The sequence below is a fragment of the Xiphophorus maculatus genome, chromosome 14 (assembly GCF_002775205.1).
Source record: "Xiphophorus maculatus strain JP 163 A chromosome 14, X_maculatus-5.0-male, whole genome shotgun sequence".
Lineage (NCBI taxonomy): Eukaryota > Metazoa > Chordata > Actinopteri > Cyprinodontiformes > Poeciliidae > Xiphophorus > Xiphophorus maculatus.
The window spans coordinates 7,607,656-7,632,512 of record NC_036456.1 but is presented as its reverse complement, the minus strand read 5'-3'; the positions used below and the strand labels follow the sequence as shown (position 1 = coordinate 7,632,512).

The 24,857-nt window shown below is 39.6% G+C and overlaps 1 protein-coding gene across 4 annotated transcripts in view; it reads left to right on the top strand.

Annotated features, from left to right (window-relative positions):
• The window catches only part of clcn5 (chloride voltage-gated channel 5), a 30,446-nt gene extending 5,951 nt beyond the window's left edge, over positions 1–24,495 (top strand). For 3 of the 4 annotated variants that reach the window (XM_023346574.1, XM_023346575.1, XM_014471534.2), the window contains exons 3-17: positions 9,032–9,210; positions 10,016–10,115; positions 11,229–11,416; positions 12,631–12,753; positions 13,623–13,829; positions 14,501–14,581; positions 15,472–15,706; positions 15,816–15,991; positions 16,088–16,228; positions 16,971–17,157; positions 18,614–18,756; positions 18,962–19,111; positions 20,236–20,341; positions 20,618–20,834; positions 23,522–24,495. In XM_023346574.1, coding sequence (XP_023202342.1) covers positions 9,032–9,210; positions 10,016–10,115; positions 11,229–11,416; positions 12,631–12,753; positions 13,623–13,829; positions 14,501–14,581; positions 15,472–15,706; positions 15,816–15,991; positions 16,088–16,228; positions 16,971–17,157; positions 18,614–18,756; positions 18,962–19,111; positions 20,236–20,341; positions 20,618–20,834; positions 23,522–23,612 — 2,324 coding nt within the window. In that variant the 3' untranslated portion in view covers positions 23,613–24,495. Of the gene's footprint in view, positions 1–3,445; positions 3,543–9,031; positions 9,211–10,015; positions 10,116–11,228; positions 11,417–12,630; positions 12,754–13,622; positions 13,830–14,500; positions 14,582–15,471; positions 15,707–15,815; positions 15,992–16,087; positions 16,229–16,970; positions 17,158–18,613; positions 18,757–18,961; positions 19,112–20,235; positions 20,342–20,617; positions 20,835–23,521 lie in introns of those variants that run through there. The other variant, XM_023346576.1, reaches the window with a different exon arrangement.
• Positions 24,496–24,857: the final 362 nt, after the last annotated feature.

Below are 24,857 nucleotides of genomic sequence, written 5' to 3'. Positions count from 1 at the left end.
GTTGGATTTATTACCAGTTAGTGTGTTGTTATTGCCTCTAATGACTTTATTGCTGGGCATATTGGCTTACGGTCCTTTGAGTGGTTCATATAGCAGATTGGCTTAGTCACACTATGAACCTCTTGACATGTGATAATGACTGTGATGACTGGAAGCCATAAATTGGGAAAATACTGTAAATTAGGGCGGCATGACATCAGGAAAACATGCGATTCCGATGCTGTTTTTGGACATTGCGATGACCTTTTGCTGCACATTTTCTTTTGACTGTTTTCTCACTTTCATATTCATTACTGTGTCTTCATCCCGCTATGTCCGGCAAGGACTGTTTCTTTTAAATCTTTATCTAAATAGAAAATGATCTTATGCTCAAGAAAACACTTCAAGAGACATCGTCTGCACTGATGCCAGTTTCCTTCAATTTCCTCTGACCTTGTAAATATGATTAAAATTAAAAATGTCAGAGTAATTGCAATCAATAATCCAGACATTTATGCAGCCACCGTCATTGAGGTCACCTGAAACTCATGTTCCCATGGCTATCAGACCTTAAGAGTTCAAAGTTCAAACTCTAGCTCGAACCTGTGTCTTGCTATCCTGGTTCATTTACGTGCTTCTGCTAAAGCAGTATGTGTGTTTTGGCAGAAATGCGATCCAAGAGATCGCATTGAAATCTTTCTGAACTTCAGAGAAATATTATAGAGCCTGTATACAAGCGAAGTTCCCATGATGCAAAGGAAAATATTCCCTCCCACCCCTGACCCCTCCGGTCCTCTGTGCATGTATGTAAATAATTAATGGGCAAAAAAAGGAAAGATATCTGTTCAGACCTACTTTTAAATGCATGAAATAATCCGCAGTGCGCTAACATAAACAAATGTTATCGAGCGCTCCCACTGGGAACAGATTGTTAAATGTTTTTGAACATTACGGGAAAGACGTCCTCTGACGTCCCGCTGAGAGGAGAATTGTTCCGGAAACTCGCGAGGGGGTTGGTTGTGGCAGAAAGCGTGTGGGAGAGTCAGAAGGGAGCCTCCCAGTGAACAACAAATGTTGGACTTTTAAGTTTTACAAATGGAGGAAATTGTGGGAAAACCATTTTCAGTAGTTGTACAGTAACTTTCTGGAGCAGATCTTCTGAAGCTCTTTCCTGGTGTAGTTCCAGTTTTTGTGCGACACCATTGGCCTTTTCTCACCTTTGGTAGAATCCTACCTGTCTTTATGATAAATCATTGTTAGTAGAAAATTAATAAAACATTTTTTCTAAATATAAAGCTATTGTGTTCCTGGTAGTTAGGCGGTTATTTTAGAAATAAAACGGTTTTGAAAATAAATCTTGCATATGCTTTCTGTAAACCAGACTATGACTGTTTAAAATTTCTATCTCTTGGAAAATAAGGAGCTATGCATAAGTCAGACTTTTGACTGATTTAAGATAATCTTTTTTATTTTTTCAAAGTTAACTCAATCTAAAATGAGTTCTAAAATATATTATTTATCCCAAAGAGGCATTTTAAATGTTGTCATAACTCATATCATCCAAGTATCTTAAGAGTCAGTGGATGGACAAGAAGGATTTTCAGTAGCAGTCAATTTTACAATGAAGCCTCTGACTGAAGACTGACAGCTAAATGCTCAATATCTGAGCAAAAGGCAAACTTGTAACTTTTCCTGGAGAAGTTGTTGGCAAGCTCTGCTAATCCACCCCATTTGCTTTTGCTGCTCACCTAAATTGTTCAAAGTTATTGGAGATTTAGATTCAAAATTATTTTCAATCAACGATGAAAGGCGTTTCTGTAAGACAATAAGACCGCCATCTATCAAAAGATGATGAGACAATATGACAGGAGAATACATTTTGGGGAAAATAATTTGTTGCTGAATTTACAAATTATTAGGAAAATTTCATGTTTGAAGCAAAGTAAGTAACCAAGTATTTCAGTGGACAAAGCTGTGATCTATTGTTTATTTATTCTGGCTTTCCTGGGGCTTTAAGGAGCCTTTCTGTGGTGAGCTAACATTAATTATTTACGTTGAGAGCAGAGGTGACATCACAAAATGCATGAAAGAGAGAGACATTGAAAGCTTAAATGGACAAAGCTGAACCACTTCCTGTTTGCTGAAATGTCACTCCCCTTTTAGTACTTCTGATCTCCCCTTCTCAGTAACAACGTCCACACTGAAGAGTGTTGAGATGCAAACTACTTGCTTGCGCAATGTTACAGTCACCAGTCTTTATTTATTTCATCATTGACTGTTTTTGGATGCGTCCTTATGTAAAATGATACTGGATAACAGACAGATCAAAATTTTTATTTTATTTTTTATAAGAGATTTATTTTAACAAAAAAAAAAGCAAATATAAATAGAATATAATATAAATATATATAAACTTAGTGAAACTTCAAAAATGAAACTTGATCAAAATTTTAATTTTCAAATAGGATGAGGTACTTAAGATCCACCAATTAACTGGCCAGATATTAGAATCAGCCAATTTCCCCCAGATTGGCTGAAAATATTCACTTTTAAAAAGATTTTTCTCCTCTATATCCTGACTATTACATAAAAACTAAGAACTCCCATTTTTCTTGTGTATAAATTCACCAATAAACCATGTTGTTCAGTGCTTCTTTTTTGAGTTTTATAAAATTCAGCTTAAAAAGTCAAGGAGATATACTTTTTTGTATTAAGTAGAACATTCTGTAATTCTTTATGTTGCGTTCAAAACTTCTACTGGTATCTAAACATGCGCAACATTTTTTCCCCTTTTAAAATTTATCAAAATCTGAATCGGAAGGTCAGACTTACAATAAAAGTAGAATCAGTGTGATTGGTGCATTTTTACAAAACTGGTGTAATGTTGCAGTCTAATCGGGTCAGAATTGAAAGATAATCTTCAGTGTAATGCAGTATTGTCTGGACTATATGTGTTGCTTCTGATAGCACAGTGGCTACTTTTTCATTTCAGTTTGAGCACTGAAAACCCTGAGACTCTTGAGTTGTGAAGTATTTCATCCAAGATTGTTCAGATCCTTTTTAACTGGGTTCAGTCATTAAACAATGAAGAACAATGAGACCTTCGGAAAACACTTAGATTCCCAGAACTGAGTGAATACCAGGTAAAGTCACCTTGACATAAAGCATCTCTGTACAACATAAACTCATCTGTTTATGCGGTCTTTCACCTTTTTAAATTCTGCAGTCTCATTGTGTTCATTGTCTCAGTGTGTTTATTTCCACACTCGTCTACCTTTCAGCCTCCCCAAACATACAGTAAGCTCATTACTCAAGACCTGTAAAAAGTAGCTCAGCAAATCACCATCCACTTCCCCAGACAGCTTAGCCAATCATGAGTCAGTTCCAGAGTCTTCTGGCCACAGAGGGAGGGACCTGCGGTAGGGCTTGTTCCTCAAGGAGAAGGACGATACTTCCAGTTTGACTCGACGGCTGATCCTGAGCGAGGGTGGGGGGAGTGTAACGAGAGATGGGCTGGGAGTTCTGGAGTAAGCAGCTGGATGAGGAGGAACTGGTGGCGGATGGTGAGCTAGTTATTTCTGTTGCGTCTCGGTGATGTGGCTTGAAAAGCGACATGTTTTTCCTGTTGGACCGCTTACAGATCTCGTGCCATTAAGAACAAGTTGTTGGTATTTGTTCATCACGTTCTGCTAGATCTGCCCAGTCGTCTGCTTCCTGTGTTTTAATCAGGTTTATCTTGTTCATGTGGTTCTCTCTGTTGTGCTCGAGATGCTGACTTTAACTTTTGCACAGCAGAGTTTAATCATTAAGTACATTTACCACCCGTCATATGATTTGGGTCCAGTAACTGCTTGAGGTTGCACAATAGAGAAAGGGGTCAGATGAAATCTGACTTTGGTGAAGGTTTTTTTTTATCTTTAATCTGAGTGAGGTGTTTCTGTGTACCTTTTTTTAGTCTTCGGACTGTGATTTCTCAAGGCTCTGCTGACTGTGTTGTGACTGTCATGTATGAGTTTAAAGCTGAGATAATATCCATCCTGTTCCAAGGTTGACACAACACACCTTTATTATTTTAACTCCCAAAAATATTCCCACAAATCTTTTTCAGACACGAAGGAAACTTGTTCACTGTTGTCTCTTTGTGTGCGTTTTTCCTCAGGAGATAAACAGTATCCTAAATGTTTGAGTATGTTGCAATAAATGTTTTCAACACAGCCACAGGCCTGTGGACGGGTACATAGCCATCGCATGCAAATATTGGGAACATTGTCATCTTCACAGAACCTAGTTTGTGCTGTCTGAGTTTTCCACTACCTTGGAAAAGCCTGGAAATGCGTCGATTAGTTTTGTACCCGGTTCCAATCTCCATGTTTTGTAAAGCTTTGACCAGCCAATGCCAATTATAGTCGACACAGACTTCTAACTTAGAACTGTTTTAAGAACTGTTTTAGGGATGCACAATATATCGGCACCAACATCACTATCAGCGATATTTATTTTTTATATGGTCATCTTCCTGAAATAATGGTCTAAGTAATTTCCTTTGGCCAAGAGGTGAATTAGACAAAAAAAAACAAAAGACTTGGGCCATTATTTCAGGAAAGTGATGATATTAGTACCGATCCGTTGAATAAAACTGGGCTGACAGTAACAACCGATATTTATTTCCGTCTTGTTGATATTTGTTTCTAGAGGGACAGAGGTTGGTCATGTGATATGTGATATCCAAACAGTGCAGGATTGTCGGGAGTTTAACTGAACTCAATGTGTCGCAAGGGTAGGAAAAGGTCTATGATATAAAATATTGGTAAATGTCGGTTATTGGTTCTAACATCAAGTTTAAATATTGGATATCGGCCCAAATGTTCATATTGGTGCATACCTTAAATGTTTATTTTTAGCCTTCTTACTCTGAACATTCATTAATTGATTTTATTAGCAGCAGGGGTGATGTCACACTGTGTGGTTAAGCTAGCAGTCACAGTAACACGGAGGGTTTATTATTTCAATCAAGGGTAAAATAATTAGAATGGACATTAGCACAGTTAGCATTACTGACCTTAGACGCAGTCTCTGAGTGTATTCATTTGAGATTTCCAAAAGACTACAGAGACGTCCAAATCCACCTCAAAAATATAAAACGATGCTCAGTTCAGCCTTCCTGTTATCTTCTCCAGGCTTAATTCGCTGAAAGCAAACATCTTGATTGCAGGTACAAGTTGATGTCCTATGAAAGGGGCCTAATTCTGGGTAATGACCGAAACTGGAAACCTTTTCTTTTTCCACAGCTTCTTTTATCCTTTGTAACTTTTGTGGCTTCATTTTCAAACACGCCACTGTTACTCAACCTGGCTAACTTTGAGTCTATTAGTAACAACATCTATACCCAAAAGTTTTTGTTGCTAGCAAGACCTGTCGGCACTCTGGCATGACGTATCTACCAACTGACAAAAAATAAAATCAGCATTAGGCGCCACGGCTAACAATGAGCTGTTTTTTGTTACATTAGTGTCTCGTCTTCCACAGTGATGCCATCAGATCAGCTTTTATTAGTGCTTTTAGCATTGTCAGCCAACTTTCTGATTTTACCCCAGTTTTTGGAGTTTTCTGTAAGTTTTTAACTTTAAAATTCAGTTCTGAAACCGTTTTGTCGCAGCAAATTGTCCTGAACGTTCTCGGTGTTCATGTCAGCGTGGCCTCGGCGGAACATACTTCCGCTTTTACTCGCTCTCATTAGTCCACTCTACAGACCAGTTTAACCTGTCAGTTCAGGTGACAGCTGAAAAGCTACTTCTGTTTTTAATGCGCAGCAACATTTTTCTACACAGCTGAATTTGTGTGACATGCTGACGACTGTGTAGATAGGAGCTCTTTCACCGGCAAAGTGTGAAGGAATTCTGGATTCCGGCTGCGTTCCTGGACGGTCGGGGAATGTATTTACATTCTGAAATATGCTACAGTTCATGCTCTGTCACTGTGAAATCACCAAAATTAAATATTATTAAAGTGATTGCTTCGCCTAAGGTGCATTTATATTGTGGGTTTCGGCCAAGTTTAAGCCTGTTATATGAAGTAACTCTTAAATTGTATTCACAGTGACGGCTGAGCCCTGCCTCCTCCAACTTTAACTTGTCCTCAATTCTAGTAATACAGAAATAAAACCTATTACAATTATGTTTTATCTAAAATTGTTGTTTTACCCCCATAATGACCCATCTGTATGAGCTTCGAGCTGAAAGGGCCCAACTTCCTGTGTTGCTTCCTGTTTCCATTGGGTTCTGCTTTTTGATTGCGTCTGTGTGGTGAAGCAATCAATCGAACGTTAAGATTTTCTTTTGCAGCTCGCTTGAATATTAATCTTTTAAAATTTGGTCTATTTTGAAATGCCATTGCAATAATAAAGATAATTATCTATAATATTAATATAGTGGAATAACATCATCTAATTTTGTTTTACAGAACATGCTCCTCAGTATTTTACTAGTCAATAACAAATAATGTTTTTTAAAAATGTCGCAATTCCACAATCAAAGGTGCTTCTTGGATATTTTTTTCTTTGTTGTGTAAAAACCACAGTGTCATCTACATACATCTGAACATTAACATATGTGCACTCATGTGGTTAATTTCTAAATTTTTCTTTTAAAGTGGACCAGCTAAGGGCAGCAGATGTTTTCTAGTCCTTGTAAGGAATAGATTATATAAAAGTTTTCTTTAATTAAAAAAAAATCCTCAAAAAGAATCTATCAGAATTCTGTTTTTTATCCAAACATTTGCTCATTGGGAGAAACACTGACAGTCGACTTCCTGCATGTAATTTTTTACCAGTGTGTACTGCACTCCCCTTCTCTTCCTCATAATTTTTCACGAGTCTGAATCCGTTTTGGTTGAAACTTTATTTGACTTTATTTGATTTGGTTGAAACTGCCAGGATAAGTTTCTGCGTTACAGATTACTGCAGAAGACTACAGTAAATGGAAACAGTCGCCCTGATGAAAAGTACTGTGAACTGTGTATGCTGCTGGTGTCATGAAACAAACTCAAGCTCAGACATTTGCCTCCAGCTAGTATTAAACCAGATGGTTGCAATTTTAAAACAGCTGCTGTTTCTGTCACATATTGTTAAATCTAAACAATTACCGACCACCATGTCTGTAATTACGTGTCTGTGTGGATATATATTTATATATATGCGGTTTAAAAAAAAAAAAGTTTTGTAACTGTCATGATGGACAAAAACGAAAAAATGTAGAAAGTGATCTTTGAGGGCTCTGGTTTGGTTATAGAATGAGGTTCTGATGTACGTTATGGTAAAGTGATTTTAAGTTACAGAACAAGATAATACTTTCTGTGAATAGAGTCACAAAGGATAGTTATGACACTTTTCCATTACATAGACTGCTTTTTTAAAAAAAAATGTTTTACATTATTTTCAGGATTTCCCACTGCTGATGGAATCCCTGATCAGTACATTGTCATCAATACAATACAGATAAGAGTTATTAAATAATATACGTTTGTCAATACCTCATTAAAATCACTGCCGTGGATTTTTCCTTTTTGATTCTGTGGCTTTAAAAAAAACAACAACACACACTACACCGCATCAGTACCATAGATATATTTTTAGCAAAAGGCAATATGAGCCTAAAATTACTAATGAAAGTGATGAGAAAAATTCATCACTTTGTTTTCAGCTATAACTTTTTAATTGCATGCAGTCAGAGACTAGAATATTGCTCTAAAATGGCTACAATATTGTGCACAATATGGATTCCAATCCATTTTCTGAAGCTGTCGTTCAAAAACACAAAACAGTCCCAATCAGATCTTTTTGTATTTTCAAGCATAATAAATTTAAGCTATACACAGCACTGTGCACTGATAAATCAACCAGCTGATAAGGGAAAACGGACAAGGAAATCTGGTCCGATTTCCTTAATTTTGGGAGATTGATCAGCGAATACTTGCATGTGAAACCAGTCTTATGTAGTCCATCGCCAACGACTTTGTCACTAAATTTTGTCATTTTTTTCCAGAGGAAAACAATTGGTATCGATCAGAATTGGCATGTCAGAGTTTTGAAAAATCCCTGACATGCCAGAAAATTGCAATTTGTGCATCCCTGCAGCATTTCTTATGAATTTTCCATTTTGCAATTTTCTTCATACAGACATTTCTTCAGGTTAATGTTTTGCTTCTAAAGATGGCTCTGACATGACACACAGTATAGCTTCTCTCCAATAAACTCGTGCTGCCAATGATTTTAGCAGATGTAAGCTTGTTTATGCAGCACTTTTGTTGCGACTCATTGATTTGTTTCATCCATCAATGCAACTTTAGTTAATCTTTTGCAGACAAAATGTACTGAGAAAGCTTGTCTCTTGGTTCATGAACTCAGTGATTTGACTTAAATGTCACAAACGGCACACATGACATGACAAAGTGACAGGAAGTGGAAACGGCCAAAACAATCTAGCTTTCTCTGTGGAAGACTTGCTTCTGTAAACAAAAGCCCCACTGTGTGCTGGATTTATGATTACATCAGCATGTTTAAGTGCAAGTTTTCTGTTACAGATTAATTTCATGTCTAGTCTTAATAGAACTGAGCTACTCTGTGCTCAGTTATCATGACTATGCTGAAAATATGTTTGTTTTGTTTTTTTTCTTCTGTAGTCAAACCTTGTGATGAATTTAAGTGCACCATCCATTAGGTACATTAGTCACTCCTGGCAGGGAAGACCCGTGCCTCATACAACTGCACTTTACTGCACCACCTAAATGGAAAAACACTGAGAAACACTGTGTGTGTGTGTGTGTGTGTGTGTGTGAGAGAGAGTCCAGATCTTATACCTCAGCCTAAGTGATAAAGTTCATGCAGCTCCCTTGTTTTTAAGAATCGTGGCAGGTCTATAAAACAGGACATGACCCATTTTAAAGCACAACAATGAAGTCAGAACCGATGAGTTGATCATTGACTGTGACTTCCGTGTATCTTTATTCTCCCTCTCTCCTTCCCCACCTTTATCTCTTGCCACCTCTGTTCCCCCAGGAGGTTATGATGAGTACAGCGCCGGTAGCAGCAGCAGAGCAGCCGGTATGAACGGGAGCGGCCCCACTAAGCTAGTGGACCCTTTGGAAGACCCGCTGCCTGGGGTGGGCACCTACGAAGACTTTAACACCATCGACTGGGTCAGGGAGAAGAGCAAGGACCGCGACAGACACAGAGAGGTATGCAGTAAATTTGAAGAAATAGAGCGAGATAAAACAAGAACCTGGGTTAAAGAAGTGTTTACTTTGAGATTAGAAGGCATGTGCGTTCTGTTGAAGGTGTTAGCATGGAGGAGTCACTAAGGCGAAGCAGAGTCGGGTTCAGTTCTCTGGAGGAAAGTGAACGCTCTGCTACAAAGGAGTCAAAGAACCTTGCATCAAATGTTGACAATTTAAAAACCAGGACTGAAACGATTAATCTGATTAATTGTGATGAATCAAATTAGGAATTGATTAATCATTAACTCTTCTCTAAAAAGGTTATTTTCTGAAAGAACTACGTATTAAGAGCTATTATTAAGGCAAAACAGTATGAAAAATAAAGAGAGTTAGCATTTAAGGTAAAAAAACTTTGTAAATTAGGGCTGCAGCTAACAATTATTTCAGTTATCAATTTATTATATCGATTATTCTGATGATTATTCGATTAATCAGATTTTAAAAAACGGCACATTCTGCAGATTTCTCATTTAAACTTATTTTATACAATATTGGAAGTACATTAAAATATGCTAACAAACAATTCAATTATTTTTGAAATAACAACTTTACAGACAGGCATTTTTTCTAAATCCCATATGCAACATGTATATATTTTTTGCACAGTTTTGGCTTAATTACTGCTCTGTTTTGTTCTTTCAGAAAAAGGACTTTCTTTAGGCTGTAAACCCCAGTTAATGGTTAATCAATTATTAATTTAGTTGATACGTGACTAAGTAAGAAGCAATATCAGAAGGCGTTGTCTTACTTTTCTGTCACTGTGCAGATCACCAATAAGAGCCGAGAGTCGACTGTGGCCCTGCTGCACAGCGTCAGCGACGCCTTCTCCGGATGGCTGCTCATGCTTCTGGTGGGACTCATGGCAGGTAGTTCACACACTCAACCTTTACATAATTACTAGCCTACCTAAATGGTGGGTGGATGTACATTACATCTGATGAGATGCTTGGATGCTTAAAGCTTGCAGTTAAATCGTCAAACACTGGGTGTTCAGCACAATTATATTCCAAAATACTTTATTCATCCTAAATGTCGTAGCTGATATCAGTCATTACAGCAATGATTCATCATTCTTGAAAGCAGGTAGAGTTAAAATGAGTCATACTTACAGTGTCAATCCTCCAGACAAAGCTCTGTTAAATCCAGAGTGGTTCTTTGGTTTGGGGCCGCTTGCAGCAGTTCAGTTTTGATTTCCCACAACGTGAAAAACTGCAGGTGTAGAGTCACAAGATAGAACTGGGATAGCACTGAAAATAGGCAAGGTGACTTTTCTTTTTTTTTTAAAGAAAGTGATTATTCTGCAGATTGACCAGAAGCCCAGCAGGAAACTTGACTTAGGTCTCAGGGAAAGCAGGCCAAGCACTTTGCTGAAGAGTTTACACTTTTTGTAACACAACAGCAGCAAAGTTAAGTGTGTTTTTCTACTATTATACAAAAGAACTACACAAAGTATTACATAATTGTTATGGATAAAGCAGGGGAGAAACTTGAAGTGCAAGCTTCTTTTTCTTAATGTCTGAATTTAACACAACTCCTAACCCGCATGGACCAACCATCTATACCGACAGATCAGGCAAGGAGGGTATTATTCAGAGAAGCAGCCATTAGATCCTCAGCTCAGGCTGGGAGAACCTGTGGGCAGAATAACCAGGAGTCAAACCCAGGACTACCATGTCGCTTCGACATAACCTGGAGGAAGATCTGTTGTTCAGATTAGACAGTTTGATCATGTAACTGTTTTCCCTACATGCAAATCATTGTGTGTGAGGGAGAGCTATGTCTCAACACATCTTCCAGCTAACTGTCCTTATTTTGGTTATAATTACTTTGTCAATGCACTCCATGTTAGCTTGGAAAACAGTTAAGGATGCTCATATACTTAAATCGGCTCAGAACACAACAAAATGGCAACTTGGAAAAAATATTGTGCGCTCAACCACAAATTGCCTCCATCCTGAGCTCTGCGTTCTGTCCCACAGGTGCTCTCGCTGGTGGTATCGACATCGCAGCTCACTGGATGACAGACCTGAAAGAAGGGGTGTGTCTTATTGGCTTCTGGTTCAACCACGAGCACTGCTGCTGGACGTCTAATGAGACGACTTTCCAGGAGAGGGACCGCTGTCCGCAGTGGAAGAGCTGGGCTGAACTCATAGCAGGAACGGCTCAGGTAGGACGCCGTTCCATAGGGTCACACGTATTGAGAAATATTATGGGATTGGACTTCATGTAACTTATTGTGCGCCACACATGTGCCATTGCTGTACATCGAGTCAGCAATGTGGTTGGAAAATGATATGATCACGCAAAGAATCTAACAAAAGGGACGCAATGTTTTGCTATTGTCAACACTAAGATAACACGGTCCCAGGGTATCATATTTCACAGATCAGTGTGAATTTAAAAAAAAGTGAGGAAGTGGTTAGTTATGCTAGCTTGACTATTACAACTTAACATGTAGATGTGCTGTGGAATTCAATTTGTTTTGGTTCAGTTTTCAAAAAAAAAAAGGTGACCCATACACCCATTTTCTGAAAGATCATCAGTAGACCAGGTGTTTAAAGAGCCAATCAACGACCACTGTGATGAGACGATGACTTCTTAACCATTGCAAAAGAGCCAAAAAAGAAACATCAACCCTGAAAACATGAAACTGTAATGGACTGAAAGCTTTGTTTAGGTTTTTTTACGTACTTTTTTTGTGTGGAAAATGTTTTTGTGTATTTTTGATGTCGATTCATGATGCACTTGAACATAATCTCTGCTCTGTGGATGTGTGGAGCTGTTGTCAGTCGGTTGTCATGGCAACGGGACTGTTGAGAAAAGAGCGAGAAACAGTAGAACATAAATTGGTTTAAGTTGTTTCTCACGCCCGTTAATCACCGTTATTTTCCCTTTGCTGGGGATCTCTGCAGCTGCTGTAATTTCTAAAAGTTCAATAAGCGACAAACACTGAAGTACCGTACTTCCCTCATTTGTTCGTAAAACACGGCGATATTCACAACTGTTATCAAGCAGCTGAATGTGTTTTATTGTTTTTAGGAACATCTTTGAGTTCTGCTCTAAACAGACATAAATGTGAACGTCTTGATTCTAATTGTGATACAAATACAACATAAAGAGCTTGAGAACCTTTTATTTATTTATTTATTTTTTACTTTATTTGCTCAACCAGTCTTTGGAAGCTGCATGTTTTTATGTCCTAATAAGAATCTCAGCAACTTGGACAGCAAGATAAATGATAATGACGCTTGGGTTCCATCTACTGGCTGCAACATGTCATCGTTAAAGACAACACTTTTTTTTTTTTTCTTTCTCTGACTGGATTTATATTTTCATGTACTTCAGTATTAAGGTTAATAAATGTGCTTGTTGTGTTTTCAGGGCCCGTTTGCCTACATAGTGAACTACCTAATGTACATATTTTGGGCTCTGCTCTTCTCATTCCTGGCTGTGACGCTGGTCAGGGCCTTTGCTCCATATGCCTGTGGATCAGGAATACCAGAGGTAACAGTGGACCTCATGTTGCTACACCAATCTGTTTTATATCTATATTTTCTTCTGTCACTGACTGAATTTCTCTTACAGTTACAGCCACATATTTACGTACACTGCAAAAAAAGAACAAACCCTCTTTCTCTCAGTGTCTGACTTTAAATCAGACTAAACTTTTCCTGTTTTAGATCAGATGGGAGATCCAACATTATTTCTATATACTAAATAGCAGAATTTGATTTTCATCTAGTCTTTATCAGGTTCTAAACGTGTTTAAATCAAGTGCACTCTGGTAACTCCCAGGAGTTTATTCTGTATGACTTTTTAGTGTCTGCCCTCTTTGTTAAGGGAGTTTGACCCACTTTTCTGTGCAACATTTCTGCCTAGATGTTTGTTTCGTCAACTACTGATTGACATTTGGACCTTTGCTGAGCTATTACAATGCCTTAATCTTAATGAGCAGATAAAGGCTTTTAAAAAAAAAAAAAACCCAAAAAAACTCTTCTGTGTTGTCTCAAAAGTCTCACTGATTGATCCGTCTCGGAATAAAAAACCCAAACGAAGCTGTCGGCCTCTCGCTGCGGCTAGTTTCACGTACTCGGATCATTTTCTCCTCTGACTGTAATCTCTCGCAGGTCAGACTCTGGTCAGGAGGCCCGCGGTCAGGAGATTAATGTCTTATTTGAAAGAAAATATTCTCGAAACAAAAAAAGGGGACTTTTTCCCCTCCCCCCCTTTTTTTGTAGGGTTTTTAACTCTGAGAGAGAGAGCAGACACACATCTGAAGCGATTCCTCACCAAAGTCTAAACATGTCATTGTCTTTGGAATGGAAAACCTATCCGTTCACACCCCTCTTTTTCTCTCTCCCTGTCGTTTTCAGATTAAAACAATCCTCAGTGGGTTCATCATTCGTGGCTACCTGGGGAAGTGGACCTTGATCATAAAGACCATCACTCTGGTTTTAGCCGTCTCCTCCGGCCTCAGCTTGGGGAAGGAGGGACCTCTGGTTCATGTGGCCTGCTGCTGTGCCAACATACTCTGCCATCTGTTCACCAAATACCGCAAAAACGAGGCCAAACGGCGAGAGGTGGGCTTCAGAGGATGTGACATGCTGTTATGTTTACTGGTAGAATGAAGGTTTATTGGCTTTTTTGTTGTTGGACTTCACCAAGTGATTGTTTGGGGTATATTGAAGTTTAAGCAAACTAAAACTTTATTCTTGGTAGTTCTTGCTAACAGGAAACTATATTTACAATTAAAACGTAACAACTAACATTTTGAGAGTAAAAAAAAATTAATAATTTTCTCTAAAACAATCAATCTGCAATTGCATCAACATTTTAGCTTATGCAACACAAATAATTGGACAGATAAAAACCAGCTAAAGCTAACTAGAGCATATCTTGTTTACTTCATCAGATAGATAAAGGAAAACACATTTTTATTTTTGTGCACCGCAAGATAAGATGTGAAATTTATTTCTTCAATATCATTATTTGTGAAGAAAAATCTGCAGTTTATAGATATATGTTTATTTACTTTATTGATACTGGAAATACCCTAGTAACAACTTCCACACTGAAGAGTGTTGTCGTTACTTCTCGGTTGTGGCGTTTCGACTGATTCAATCTTTCCAACTGGCAAATCGTAAACATCATCCATTCCTGGTCAGCAGATGTTTCCCCTGTCCTTCTGGTTCTGATGGATCCCGTCTCCGTCGTTCTGAAACGCTCTTTGTTTCTTCCCCTCTTTCTGCAGGTTCTATCGGCAGCAGCCGCAGTCGGAGTGTCCGTGGCTTTCGGTGCTCCCATAGGAGGAGTCCTGTTCAGTCTGGAGGAGGTGGGTAGGAAGTTGAGAAATAAGCCATGAGCTGAAGTGTGCATACCCGTCTCCCTGTTCTGCCACAGAGCCAGTAAAGTTATCGGCACCAGATGACACAGACGATTTGAATTAGTCGCGTTTTGCTTTTCCTCCTTGTTTGTTCTCTCCCAGCCATGTGACTTTGTACTGGAGCGAACGCACGCTGGCAGCTAATTAAGACGTGATAAACCGGGAATAAACGCTTGCTGCAATAGTTTGGAGAGTCAGTGTGTTCTTGGCAGCTTTTGGTTATTAAATAACGAAATGTTCAATGACAGAAACAATTTACGATGTATTGAGGGGAGTGCATTATCCCAGATCTGCTTCAAAATTGAATTCATTTGTTAGCCTTGTTTATTTTCTAAAGATGATTTCTGTGTACTAGTAGGCATTTAAAATGAAAATAAGTGTACAGTGGCTTGCAAAAATATTCATACCCTCTAACGTTGTCTCATTTTGCAATAACAAATTTCAGTTTTTATGTGACAAAACAACATAAAAGAGTTTGTAATTAAGAAGTAAAAAGGAAATAAGATGATACAAAACATGTGGAAGAAGAGATTCTTGTAAAGAAGAGAGAAAAACAATTATTTTTCACCTGCATGCATAGTACTATGTGTCATTGAGAAGTAAATTTAGAAGTACATTTAGCAATGCTTTGTGTTGGTTTATAACATAAAATCCAAGTTTAATACATTGTAATGCAGCAAAATGTGATAAACATGAAGGGGTAAGAATGTATTTCCAAGACACAGTAGTATTTTTACAGCTTCTGCCACTGAATCAATATTTTTAATAATTTTTTGCTCATATATAGGCAAAAATCCCAACCTTTTGCTTACTTCCTGCTTCTCTTTATTCCCCGCAAGGTGAGTTATTACTTCCCCCTGAAGACCCTGTGGCGTTCGTTCTTCGCCGCCCTGGTGGCGGCCTTCACCCTGCGCTCCATCAACCCGTTTGGAAACAGCCGCCTGGTGCTGTTTTACGTGGAGTTCCACGCCCCGTGGCACCTGGTGGAGCTGGCACCTTTCATCCTGCTGGGGATATTCGGCGGCCTCTGGGGGACGCTGTTCATCAAGGCCAACATCGCATGGTGCAGGACGCGTGAGTGCTGCCTGTTTTATCCTTTTTTCCTCTTTGTGTTTTGTTTGGGTGTGTTTTTATGTGTGTGTGTGTGTGTGTACTAATCGGCTTGTCTGTGCGCGTCCTGCAGGGAAAACCACTCGGCTCGGGCACTACCCGGTCATCGAGGTGCTGCTGGTCACCGCGGTGACCGCCCTGCTCGCCTTCCCAAACAGTTACACCAGAATGAGTGGAGCTGAGCTCATATCCGAGCTTTTCAACGACTGCTCCCTGTTGGACTCCTCTCAGCTGTGTGGCTACAAGCAGGTCAGCAGGCGGCTCTTTGTCTCCGTAAGACAAGTTAAGTTGTAGATAATGTATCATTTTTCTCTTTTTAAAAAAAAAAAAATGTTTCCCTTCCAGCCGGTCAACACGTCAGAAACGGGCGTAGATAACAGCCTGGCTGACCGGCCAGCAGGGCCAGGCCTCTGCACGGCCCTGTGGCAGCTGGCCCTGGCCCTCATCTTCAAGATCCTGATCACTGTCATCACTTTTGGCATGAAGGTCAGTTCAGGACTCGTGAGCTCTCGCTTTCTGCAGCCCGCAGAAATGAGGCTGCAGAAACGGCCTCGTTTTGGCGCGTCGTAGACGTTTTATATCTCCATTTGTACTTAGCTGCTTGTTAAATTGTCATCGCTCTGCTTTGAACTCATCGTGTTTTTTCCCCCCCCTGCGGACTCTGTGGGAGTGCTAAGCATGTGAGGAGACCACAGCTACCACTGTGTTCACTATACGAAACTGCAGCCACATTTTAAAGACATGCTTCCCTTTCATTCATCATGAACTTTTTTTCAGGGGAAATTGAAAAAGTGTCGGAAATACAGGACCCTTTCCTTTCTTTAGTAATGTTGTCTGTTTGTAAAAGAGTTTTATGTGTGTAAGAGTGTTTTCACAACTGATAGTCGGATTGATTGGTTTGATTGTGTCTCCGAAGATTCAGGTTGCAGATCCCTAATCTAGCAGATGGAAAGTGTGATCCTATCTCGATACAGCAGCTAAAACTTTGAAGTGCAGTATTATAATTTTTAATTCATTGTTAAAATAAAATTGTGAAGATTTTAAAAGATATCTACCATTGAATATATACTCAGGCAAACTACATTGCGATTTTGGTCCCAAATCAAACCAAGTCTACCGGACTATAAGGTGTGAAAACGCCCTAAATTTAGGCACCTTCTCACTTTGCTTTTTAAACTCTGTTCTGGTGGAAAACTGCATTCTTAAAGCCTCCTGACTCTTTTCCCAGGTTCCCTCTGGCCTCTTCATCCCCAGCATGGCGGTGGGAGCGATAGCTGGCAGACTGCTGGGCGTGGGCATGGAGCAGCTGGCCTACTACAACCATGACTGGCTACTCTTTAGAGGGTGGTGCTCCCCAGGAGCCGACTGCATCACACCGGGCCTTTACGCAATGGTTGGGGCCGCTGCTTGTTTAGGTGGGGGGCTTCGTCTTCTCTGGATTTTTGCTGTTTCAGCCCAGTTCAGTTTATTCATGCAGCTCAGCGTTATCTCTTGCACTTTACATGAGACATTCAGGAGATCTGGGTTGTGACAGGGAGGAAAAATTTTACAAATGTCTTTTTGGGCGGTTTCCTCTGAAAGTCCGGAAGCAGCTTGGAGTTGATGAAAAGCAGGCAGCTGCTTGGCCGTTCGATAAAGACATCTTGTAGTCTCTCTGTGGGATGGTATTCTGAGAATGTAGAGCTTGAACATGCTAAGCTGGTTGAGATTGTGTGTTCAGTCCTTCCTGGAAATGTTTTTAGAAACCAAAAAAGGCAGCGATGGGAAGATATAGATGTTGGTAGAACGAATGTCAAGTATTTTTAGTTTGTGTGTATAAATTATTAACCACTGACGTTTATTCAACAAGAGACAATACCTAACTTTGCATTTTAAATTGGAGAAGTTGGGGGCAGGGTTAGTAATTGAAGGAAATTAAAATGTATTATTTTAAATGTTTATTCTCCATGTGCTATAATGATTTTCTACAAATCTTTCTATAACTTTGTGACATTAGGGACCTTATTTTGATTTCGTACTGGAAAAAAGCAGGAAATTAAGTGTGCTCCTTTTTATTGAAAATTAAGATTGGTAAACAAAACAAATATATAAACAAAGTTTATATATTTAAACTTGTTACTGAGAGATATTTTTGATTTATTCTTATTACTTAATGTAAATCTGATCCTTTAAATGCTTCCTGTTAGATTTTACCCTTAGTTAGATTAAAAAAAAAAAAAAAATCTGATAATTGCTTTCCTTCACAGAACAGAGTGATTTAAATAGTAAATAATCTTGGATCTGAATATTTAATCACAAGGTATACAAAAAAAACTGCATGTTGCATGTTAGTCAGCTCTGCTTCTGCTGTTTCTTTTTTCTTGTGTCTGTGCTGCACACATTTTTTAGCAGTTGCGTTTAGGTTTTTACTGAAGTTTCTATCAAGCTAAAAACTGAAGAACCACGAGCCACTGTGAGCTTATTTGCACACAAACCTCATTAAATGAAATCTGTTCATTTTTGACAGGCCGGACAAAAGGCATCGTTGACTTATTGGCCGGTCTTACAGGAAACCGAAAGAGTTTTAGCATTCCTTGAGTTAACATCAGGAGGCAATTCAGGGAGCGGTATTATCTGTTGGATTTTTGACATCTTAACGAGCTCGTTTTCATTCCTCGAAAATGGTTGCCGGACCCTCGGCGTAAATCTCCCGTCCAGCTGTCGACAGAAGGACGAGGCTGCCAAGAGACGTGTGATTGAATTCAGGCTGACGCCATGTACCTCGATGCAACTGCAATCGTTTCAGTTTTTTTCCTGAAGCTGCAACAATCAGGTGGCTGGTGTTTTGTGTGGACGAAGTCTAATGTTGTTCCGACCCGTGTCCCGTTGCAGGTGGCGTGACCAGAATGACGGTGTCGCTCGTGGTCATCATGTTTGAGCTGACCGGCGGGTTGGAGTACATCGTTCCCCTCATGGCCGCAACCATGACCAGCAAATGGGTGGCAGACGCCTTTGGAAGAGAGGGAATTTATGAGGTGAAGTGTCTGCAAACAACAACTTGATTTTTGTGTATTCTTTAGCCCTCATTTCTTGCTAACGATCCGATCGTGAACGAGTGGCTCTGCTTCTGCTTGTTCTTTTTCCTGGTGCATTTGCATTTATTTTTTGTTCCCCTGACATGTCTATTTCTGTATGTCTAATCCAGCTAAAGCAGAAATATTCACTCATTTGTATCTGCAGGCTCACATAAGGCTGAACGGTTACCCGTTCCTGGAGCCGAAAGAAGAGTTTGAGCACAGCAGCCTGGCAGTGGACGTGATGAGGCCGAGGAGGGGGGACCCTGCTCTGGCTGTGCTCACACAGGACAGCATGACTGTAGGGGAGGTGGAGGTAAAAAAAAAAAAAACCCTGTGCAGCAGGGCTACAACTAAAGATTACTTTAGTAATCGATTATTCTATCGATTTATTCTATTAATTAATCGGATGAAAGAATCGACACATTCTGGAGATTTTTCCATTTAACAACTCAAGCTGGTTTTTATACAATATCAAAAATTTGATAAAAATGTAAAAAACTAATTATTCAAGTCCTTTTATAATATAGAAAGTACATTTTTTTTTTGTCTAAAATGCAACAAAAAGCATTCCTTTAGTGTGCGCTTTCTCATTTCTCTGTCGATCATTTGAAAAGTTCAGCCTTTTTGGTTTGATTTAACATCCATACAATACAATAACATCAATACATCCAAGTATTGATGTTCTGTTTGACTTAACATCAATATTTAACATCAATCTGTTTTTATTTTTAAAATGATCTGATTAGTAATTTTATATCATAAGGTGCTTAAGAGATATTGTCCTTTACATAATTTGAACAAGGTGCAGCTATGCCACTTGAAAAGTTCTGGGTAGAACATATTTACAGACAAAGGTTATTTTTATGTCTAAAATGCAAAATGTACATATTTTTTGTGCAGTTTTGGCTTAATTACTGCTCCAAGTATTGCTTTTAGAAAATTGTCTTTTTTGAATTTGTTACTCCAGTAACGATTAATCGCTTACTAAATTAGTTGATGATTGATTTCAATAATTGATTAATCACAATTAATCCGATTAATCATTTCAGCCCTACTATGGTAACGCCACACATAAAGCATGGCACTTTGTAAAAGTATTCATACCTGATGGAAAAGAATATCAATTAAAGTAAAAGCAGGTTCTAAAAAGTATGAAAGTAAAAGCATGTCATACTTTATGGATCTTTGCATGTAAAAAAAACAACATTCAAAATCACATCTCCTTTTGCCTTCACTTTGTGATTTGACATTGTCACACAAAATCCCAGTAGAATACCTAAAGTTTGTGTTTGCATCGTGACAAAGGGTGGAGGAGTTCATAAGGTGTAAATACATTTTCAAAGCAATCTCTTTTTATGTTTACGTTTGAACGATGTCTTGTTTTCCACACGATAACTCCTAACGTTTTTGTTTTTTGCTTGTTTTTTTTCCCCGTAGACGTTAGTAGAGAGCACGCACTACAGCGGCTTCCCTGTGGTCATCTCGCAGGAATCCCAAAGGCTGGTGGGATTTGTGCTCAGAAGAGACCTGCTCATATCAATAGGTTCGGATTGCGACTGAATTACAAACATTAATTTAAATAAATAATCAAATTGTATAATTTTATGTGATTGTGAGGATTGTAGCTGTTGAGACGCTTTTTGTTGTCAATAAGTCCTGGTTTAATAGTCTTCTGAGCAATTCTTGTATACCTTAGCAAATATTTGTCACAGTTTTAGCCTTTGAAGCTGTTATTTTATTGGTTGAAGTGTAAAACGTTTGGTCTGGAATGCCAATGAGCTCTTCATCTGGATTTCCTCCGCTCTGCGTCTCCTATCAGATAACGCCCGGAAGCGTCAGGATGGCATCGTCAGCGCCTCCCTGGTGGTCTTCACAGAGCACTGCCCTGCTCAGCCGCCCGAAGCGCCCCCTCCCCTCCGCCTCCGAGGCATCATGGACCTGAGCCCCTTCACCGTCACGGACCACACGCCCATGGACATCACCGTGGATATTTTCAGGAAACTGGGGCTCCGCCAGTGTCTGGTCACACATAATGGGTATGATTTTCATTGTGTTGTACAATGGGCACCCATGGAAAGAGGGATGTTTAAAGAAAAAGGTTTTAAGATAAATCTAGCTTTTATTGAAAATAGGTTATTGCAAATTGTATTGAGTTCCTCACTCTTAGATTGGGTTTTTTTTTCAATATGGACCTCTGGTTTTTAACCTGGGGCTGTTTAAGAGGCCAAACATAGAATTGGAAGTTTCTATTTTTACATTTTACAAACAATCACAGTTCACAAACAATGCTTTTAAAGAATCTGTGTTCCATGTAGCATAATTCAAACCACCTTTCAACAGGGTGGATTTTGAACTGTGCCAGATGTCAAAATGGTAAGTCCTGTGACATAGCACACTGTCTAGTCAGAAGCCAACTTCCACGTTGGTGGCTTGTGATTTGCGGAACGTACATATAATAAAACCAAGCTTTTAAATGTTCTGTATACAGTAGTCTAGAAGGTTCTAAAAGCTGGAGGAAAAATGTGAACTTTTGCTTCTTAAAAATCTTATCAGATGCCAGGACGATGGTAAAAGAAAAAGTTAAAAGGAAAAATGAAAGAGTTGAGAATAAAGCTGCTGTCACACAGTTAACCATTTTTGCCATATATGCAAGCCGATTGAAAAACACGTATTACACAGGGCCAAACATGAAAAAATAAGGTGATTTATTGGAACTTTAAAACATGTCGCATCTTTGAAGTGTTGTGTCCTCCCTTCCTGAATATTGCACGTACAATGGGATAAAATTCAGTTTTCTTCTGTCGGGAATTTGTACATTGCTTTACTGTGACGTCACTTTCTATTTACTTTTACAATTCAAGCTTGTTGTCCAGGTATAAATAAACAAATGGCCTTGTTAGCGCCCAGAAGTGCTCGAATAATAATCTGATGTAATCAGAAAATTGGTCATGCCATCAGTTTCCCTTTGAGTTTTAATCACTCCCTAGAATGCATAGGTGACTGAATCTTCCTCAGTGTAAACTGAGTATTTGCATAATGTCTCATGAGATTAAGTAATGTTATAATTATTGACGCAATGTTTGAGCAGTTGTGTTAAAACGCTGTACCAGTTGGATTTTCACTGGGCAGACGATAAAAGACAAAAAAAGTTGGCATTTTTGTTTTTTCTATACCTTTCCAGCAATAGATATTGCTGTTGGACCTTTACAGAATTTTTAGCCAAGTTAGTTCCCTGTGAGACCATACGACAAACACCTGAACTGGGATTTTCTTCTCTGTGTGTTGGAAAATCGGGATACATTTCTGTTCAGAGAGCCAGAAATTGGACTCAGTCTGCTGCTCGGCTGATTGTAAAAGTTACCTCACTTTGTCTGAAATCATTTCCACCCCCTGCTCCACCGAGGCCCACTAACCTGAACACGTCACCCCACAGTACAGCTGCGTGTCAGACTTTATACAAGTCTAATATTGTTCTCTTAGAATCAGACAAACGGACCTCAACAAAAGATACAACCACAAAAAGTGTTTTAGTCCTCCATCTCTTCCTCTCTCGGATTTGTTGAAACTCGGCTTTCGGGGCGGTTTGGAAGTGGAAGTCTATTTGCATTCTCACGATTTCACCGCCAAACAACTTCCACGTACACATGTTGTGGTCTTCCTTTGTTATTTTCTGTCTTTGGCACATTGTGTTCATTTTCAGGAGGAATGCCACCACCGGCGTAGGCTGTGGCCGGTGGAGTTTCAACTTCAAAGTCTTAGTCTAAACAGCTTCTTTGTGGGTGTTGGTGTGAAACGGCAGTTTCTTGTTCTGTTTTACAGTTTCCAGGGAATTGAAAAGTAAGCGCACAGTCTTTCAGATTAGTTTTAGCAAAATGTCCCTGTAACATTTCCTGTAGGGTTGCAGTTGAATCTTTCTTCATGCCTTTTTTAAGTGAAATGTCTTTGTTTAATCTGAAGTAATCATGAGCAGAAGCGTCTCAGTCCGTTAGTACTTCCCAGCATCGCGCGCGGCCTCTGGCAGGCCGTCGACAGGCACAACTGGCCCCTGTAGGATTCACACACATCTGCTTTAGACGCTCTGCTCTGGGGCCAACGGGACGAGGCCAGGGCTTTGAACACAGTGGATTCCCATGTGAGGGTACAGAGGAATTTAGTTGATCAGCATTGGTGGAAAAAAAGAGATAACAATTTTAGTTTTAAACTGATATTGAAAGTAAGTGACTCTGTTTATTTTTTGGTTGAAATGAAGATAAAAGCTTGACCTTTTTTCTCAGAATTCCAACTTTAACCTGAGAAAAGTCAAAATCCTTTGTTTTTTTTCCCAGTAGCCCTAATCCTCTGTCGTACATTAAGATCTTGATGTGCTCTAAAATAAAAATAAATTTGACGCCCTGCTCTAAGCTATTCCTTCCTTTCAGCTGAAGCAGGTTTGAATCTGTAGTTGACCTAAATTTGAAACTCAGGTCAAGAAAATATACGATGACGTACTTCAAGGGTGTAAGGCGGGTCAATCCGGGTTGATCCCAATTTCCTCCTGTTCTTCCATACTTGTTCATCCCATTTTTCGACTTCTCTAGTGTCTATAAGAAGAAAACGATCAGTTTCTTTCTCTAGAATGTTTCCTTCAGAAGCTGATATTTAAAAAAAAACAACAACACAATAAACCGTTTTCTCGTATTAAAAGTCCGAGCTTAACCTCCAACTTTTTGTGTCTCGTCATCAGGAGGCTGCTGGGAATCATCACTAAAAAGGACATCTTGAAACACATGGCGCAGATATCCAACAGAGACCCTGACTCCATCCTCTTCAACTGAACTCCTTTCGTTTGTCGCTTCCACCTCCTGTCCACGGAGCGGGACGGAGGACACAAACCAGCTCGGACACGCCTCACCTCTCCTCAAACCAGAGACCTCCAGCGTTCATTTGCACAAACAAGCCACGGTTGGCCGAGTTGAAATTCCTGTGAAATTTTTTATTTTTTATTTTTTTGGAGGCCCTCTTGGATCCAATGAAGCAAAAGCTCTCTGTAGCAGTGACTCTCCCAGAGAGCTTCAGTGGGTGTGGGCGACTAGTTTACATGTGCTCCTTTTGGCTCTTTCCTTTCTCTGCGTTTTTTTTTGTTTTTGTTTTTCGAGGGGGAAACTCAGAAGAAGTCTGGAATCTTCCTCCTACTTTCTCCTGAGACCGGGGGGGAGGAGATGATCCGACGTGACTGACGCTGAAACTAAAAGAAGAGGTGAAGAGAGAGGGAAAAAAATTTACAAAATGAAGTGGGTGAAGAGAAGATAGAGAGAGGTTTGGGAAGCTCCGTGAATGCCCCGGATCTGTCTTCGCAAGTCCAGACAAGACGCTGTTTTCCGGGAGCAGCGGCTGCACCGATGGCTCGCCCGCAAAACCAGAGGGGATCGATTCAGGATTTCGACGCCGAGGATTGCACATCTACACTCCAACAAAGACAATGACGACAGCCTGGGAAGTCCCCAGAAATGTCTCCTAAGTGTTTGAGACTTTGGCGGCAGCATAGGAACCGACCGGCCACCGTCTGGGCCGGCACCGTAGCAGAACCGCTCTGGTCCAAACACCATGCCATGCCTTATGGGAGTGCCGCAGTGGAAGGGCTTAAAGAATCATGACACATTGATTTAATTTAATGTCAAATTGCCAATCCCACTAAATTATTACACTGATTTAAACAGATTGAGTTGTCTCTTTTTATGTTTACGTTTTTCCTTGTAGCTGGCCGACTTTAATTTGAACGTGTTACATTTTAAAAAAATCCTGTCTCATTTTTTTGGGGGGGCGGGGGGGGGGAAATGACTTAATCTATTATTTTAGGAAGCTGACCAAATAATAGTTGGGGTCAGTTTTAAGGTGAAAATATATAAGACATAAATATCGGTTGTGAGCCATAACAGTAAAATAAATATCAAATATTAGGCCAAATCTTTACATCGGTGCATCCCTACCTGCAAAGTGACATGATGCGGAAAAGGTTGGGAGTTGTAAATACTTTTGGAAGTCGCCGTAATTAGTGGAATCGGGAAAATCCGTGGGGGGTA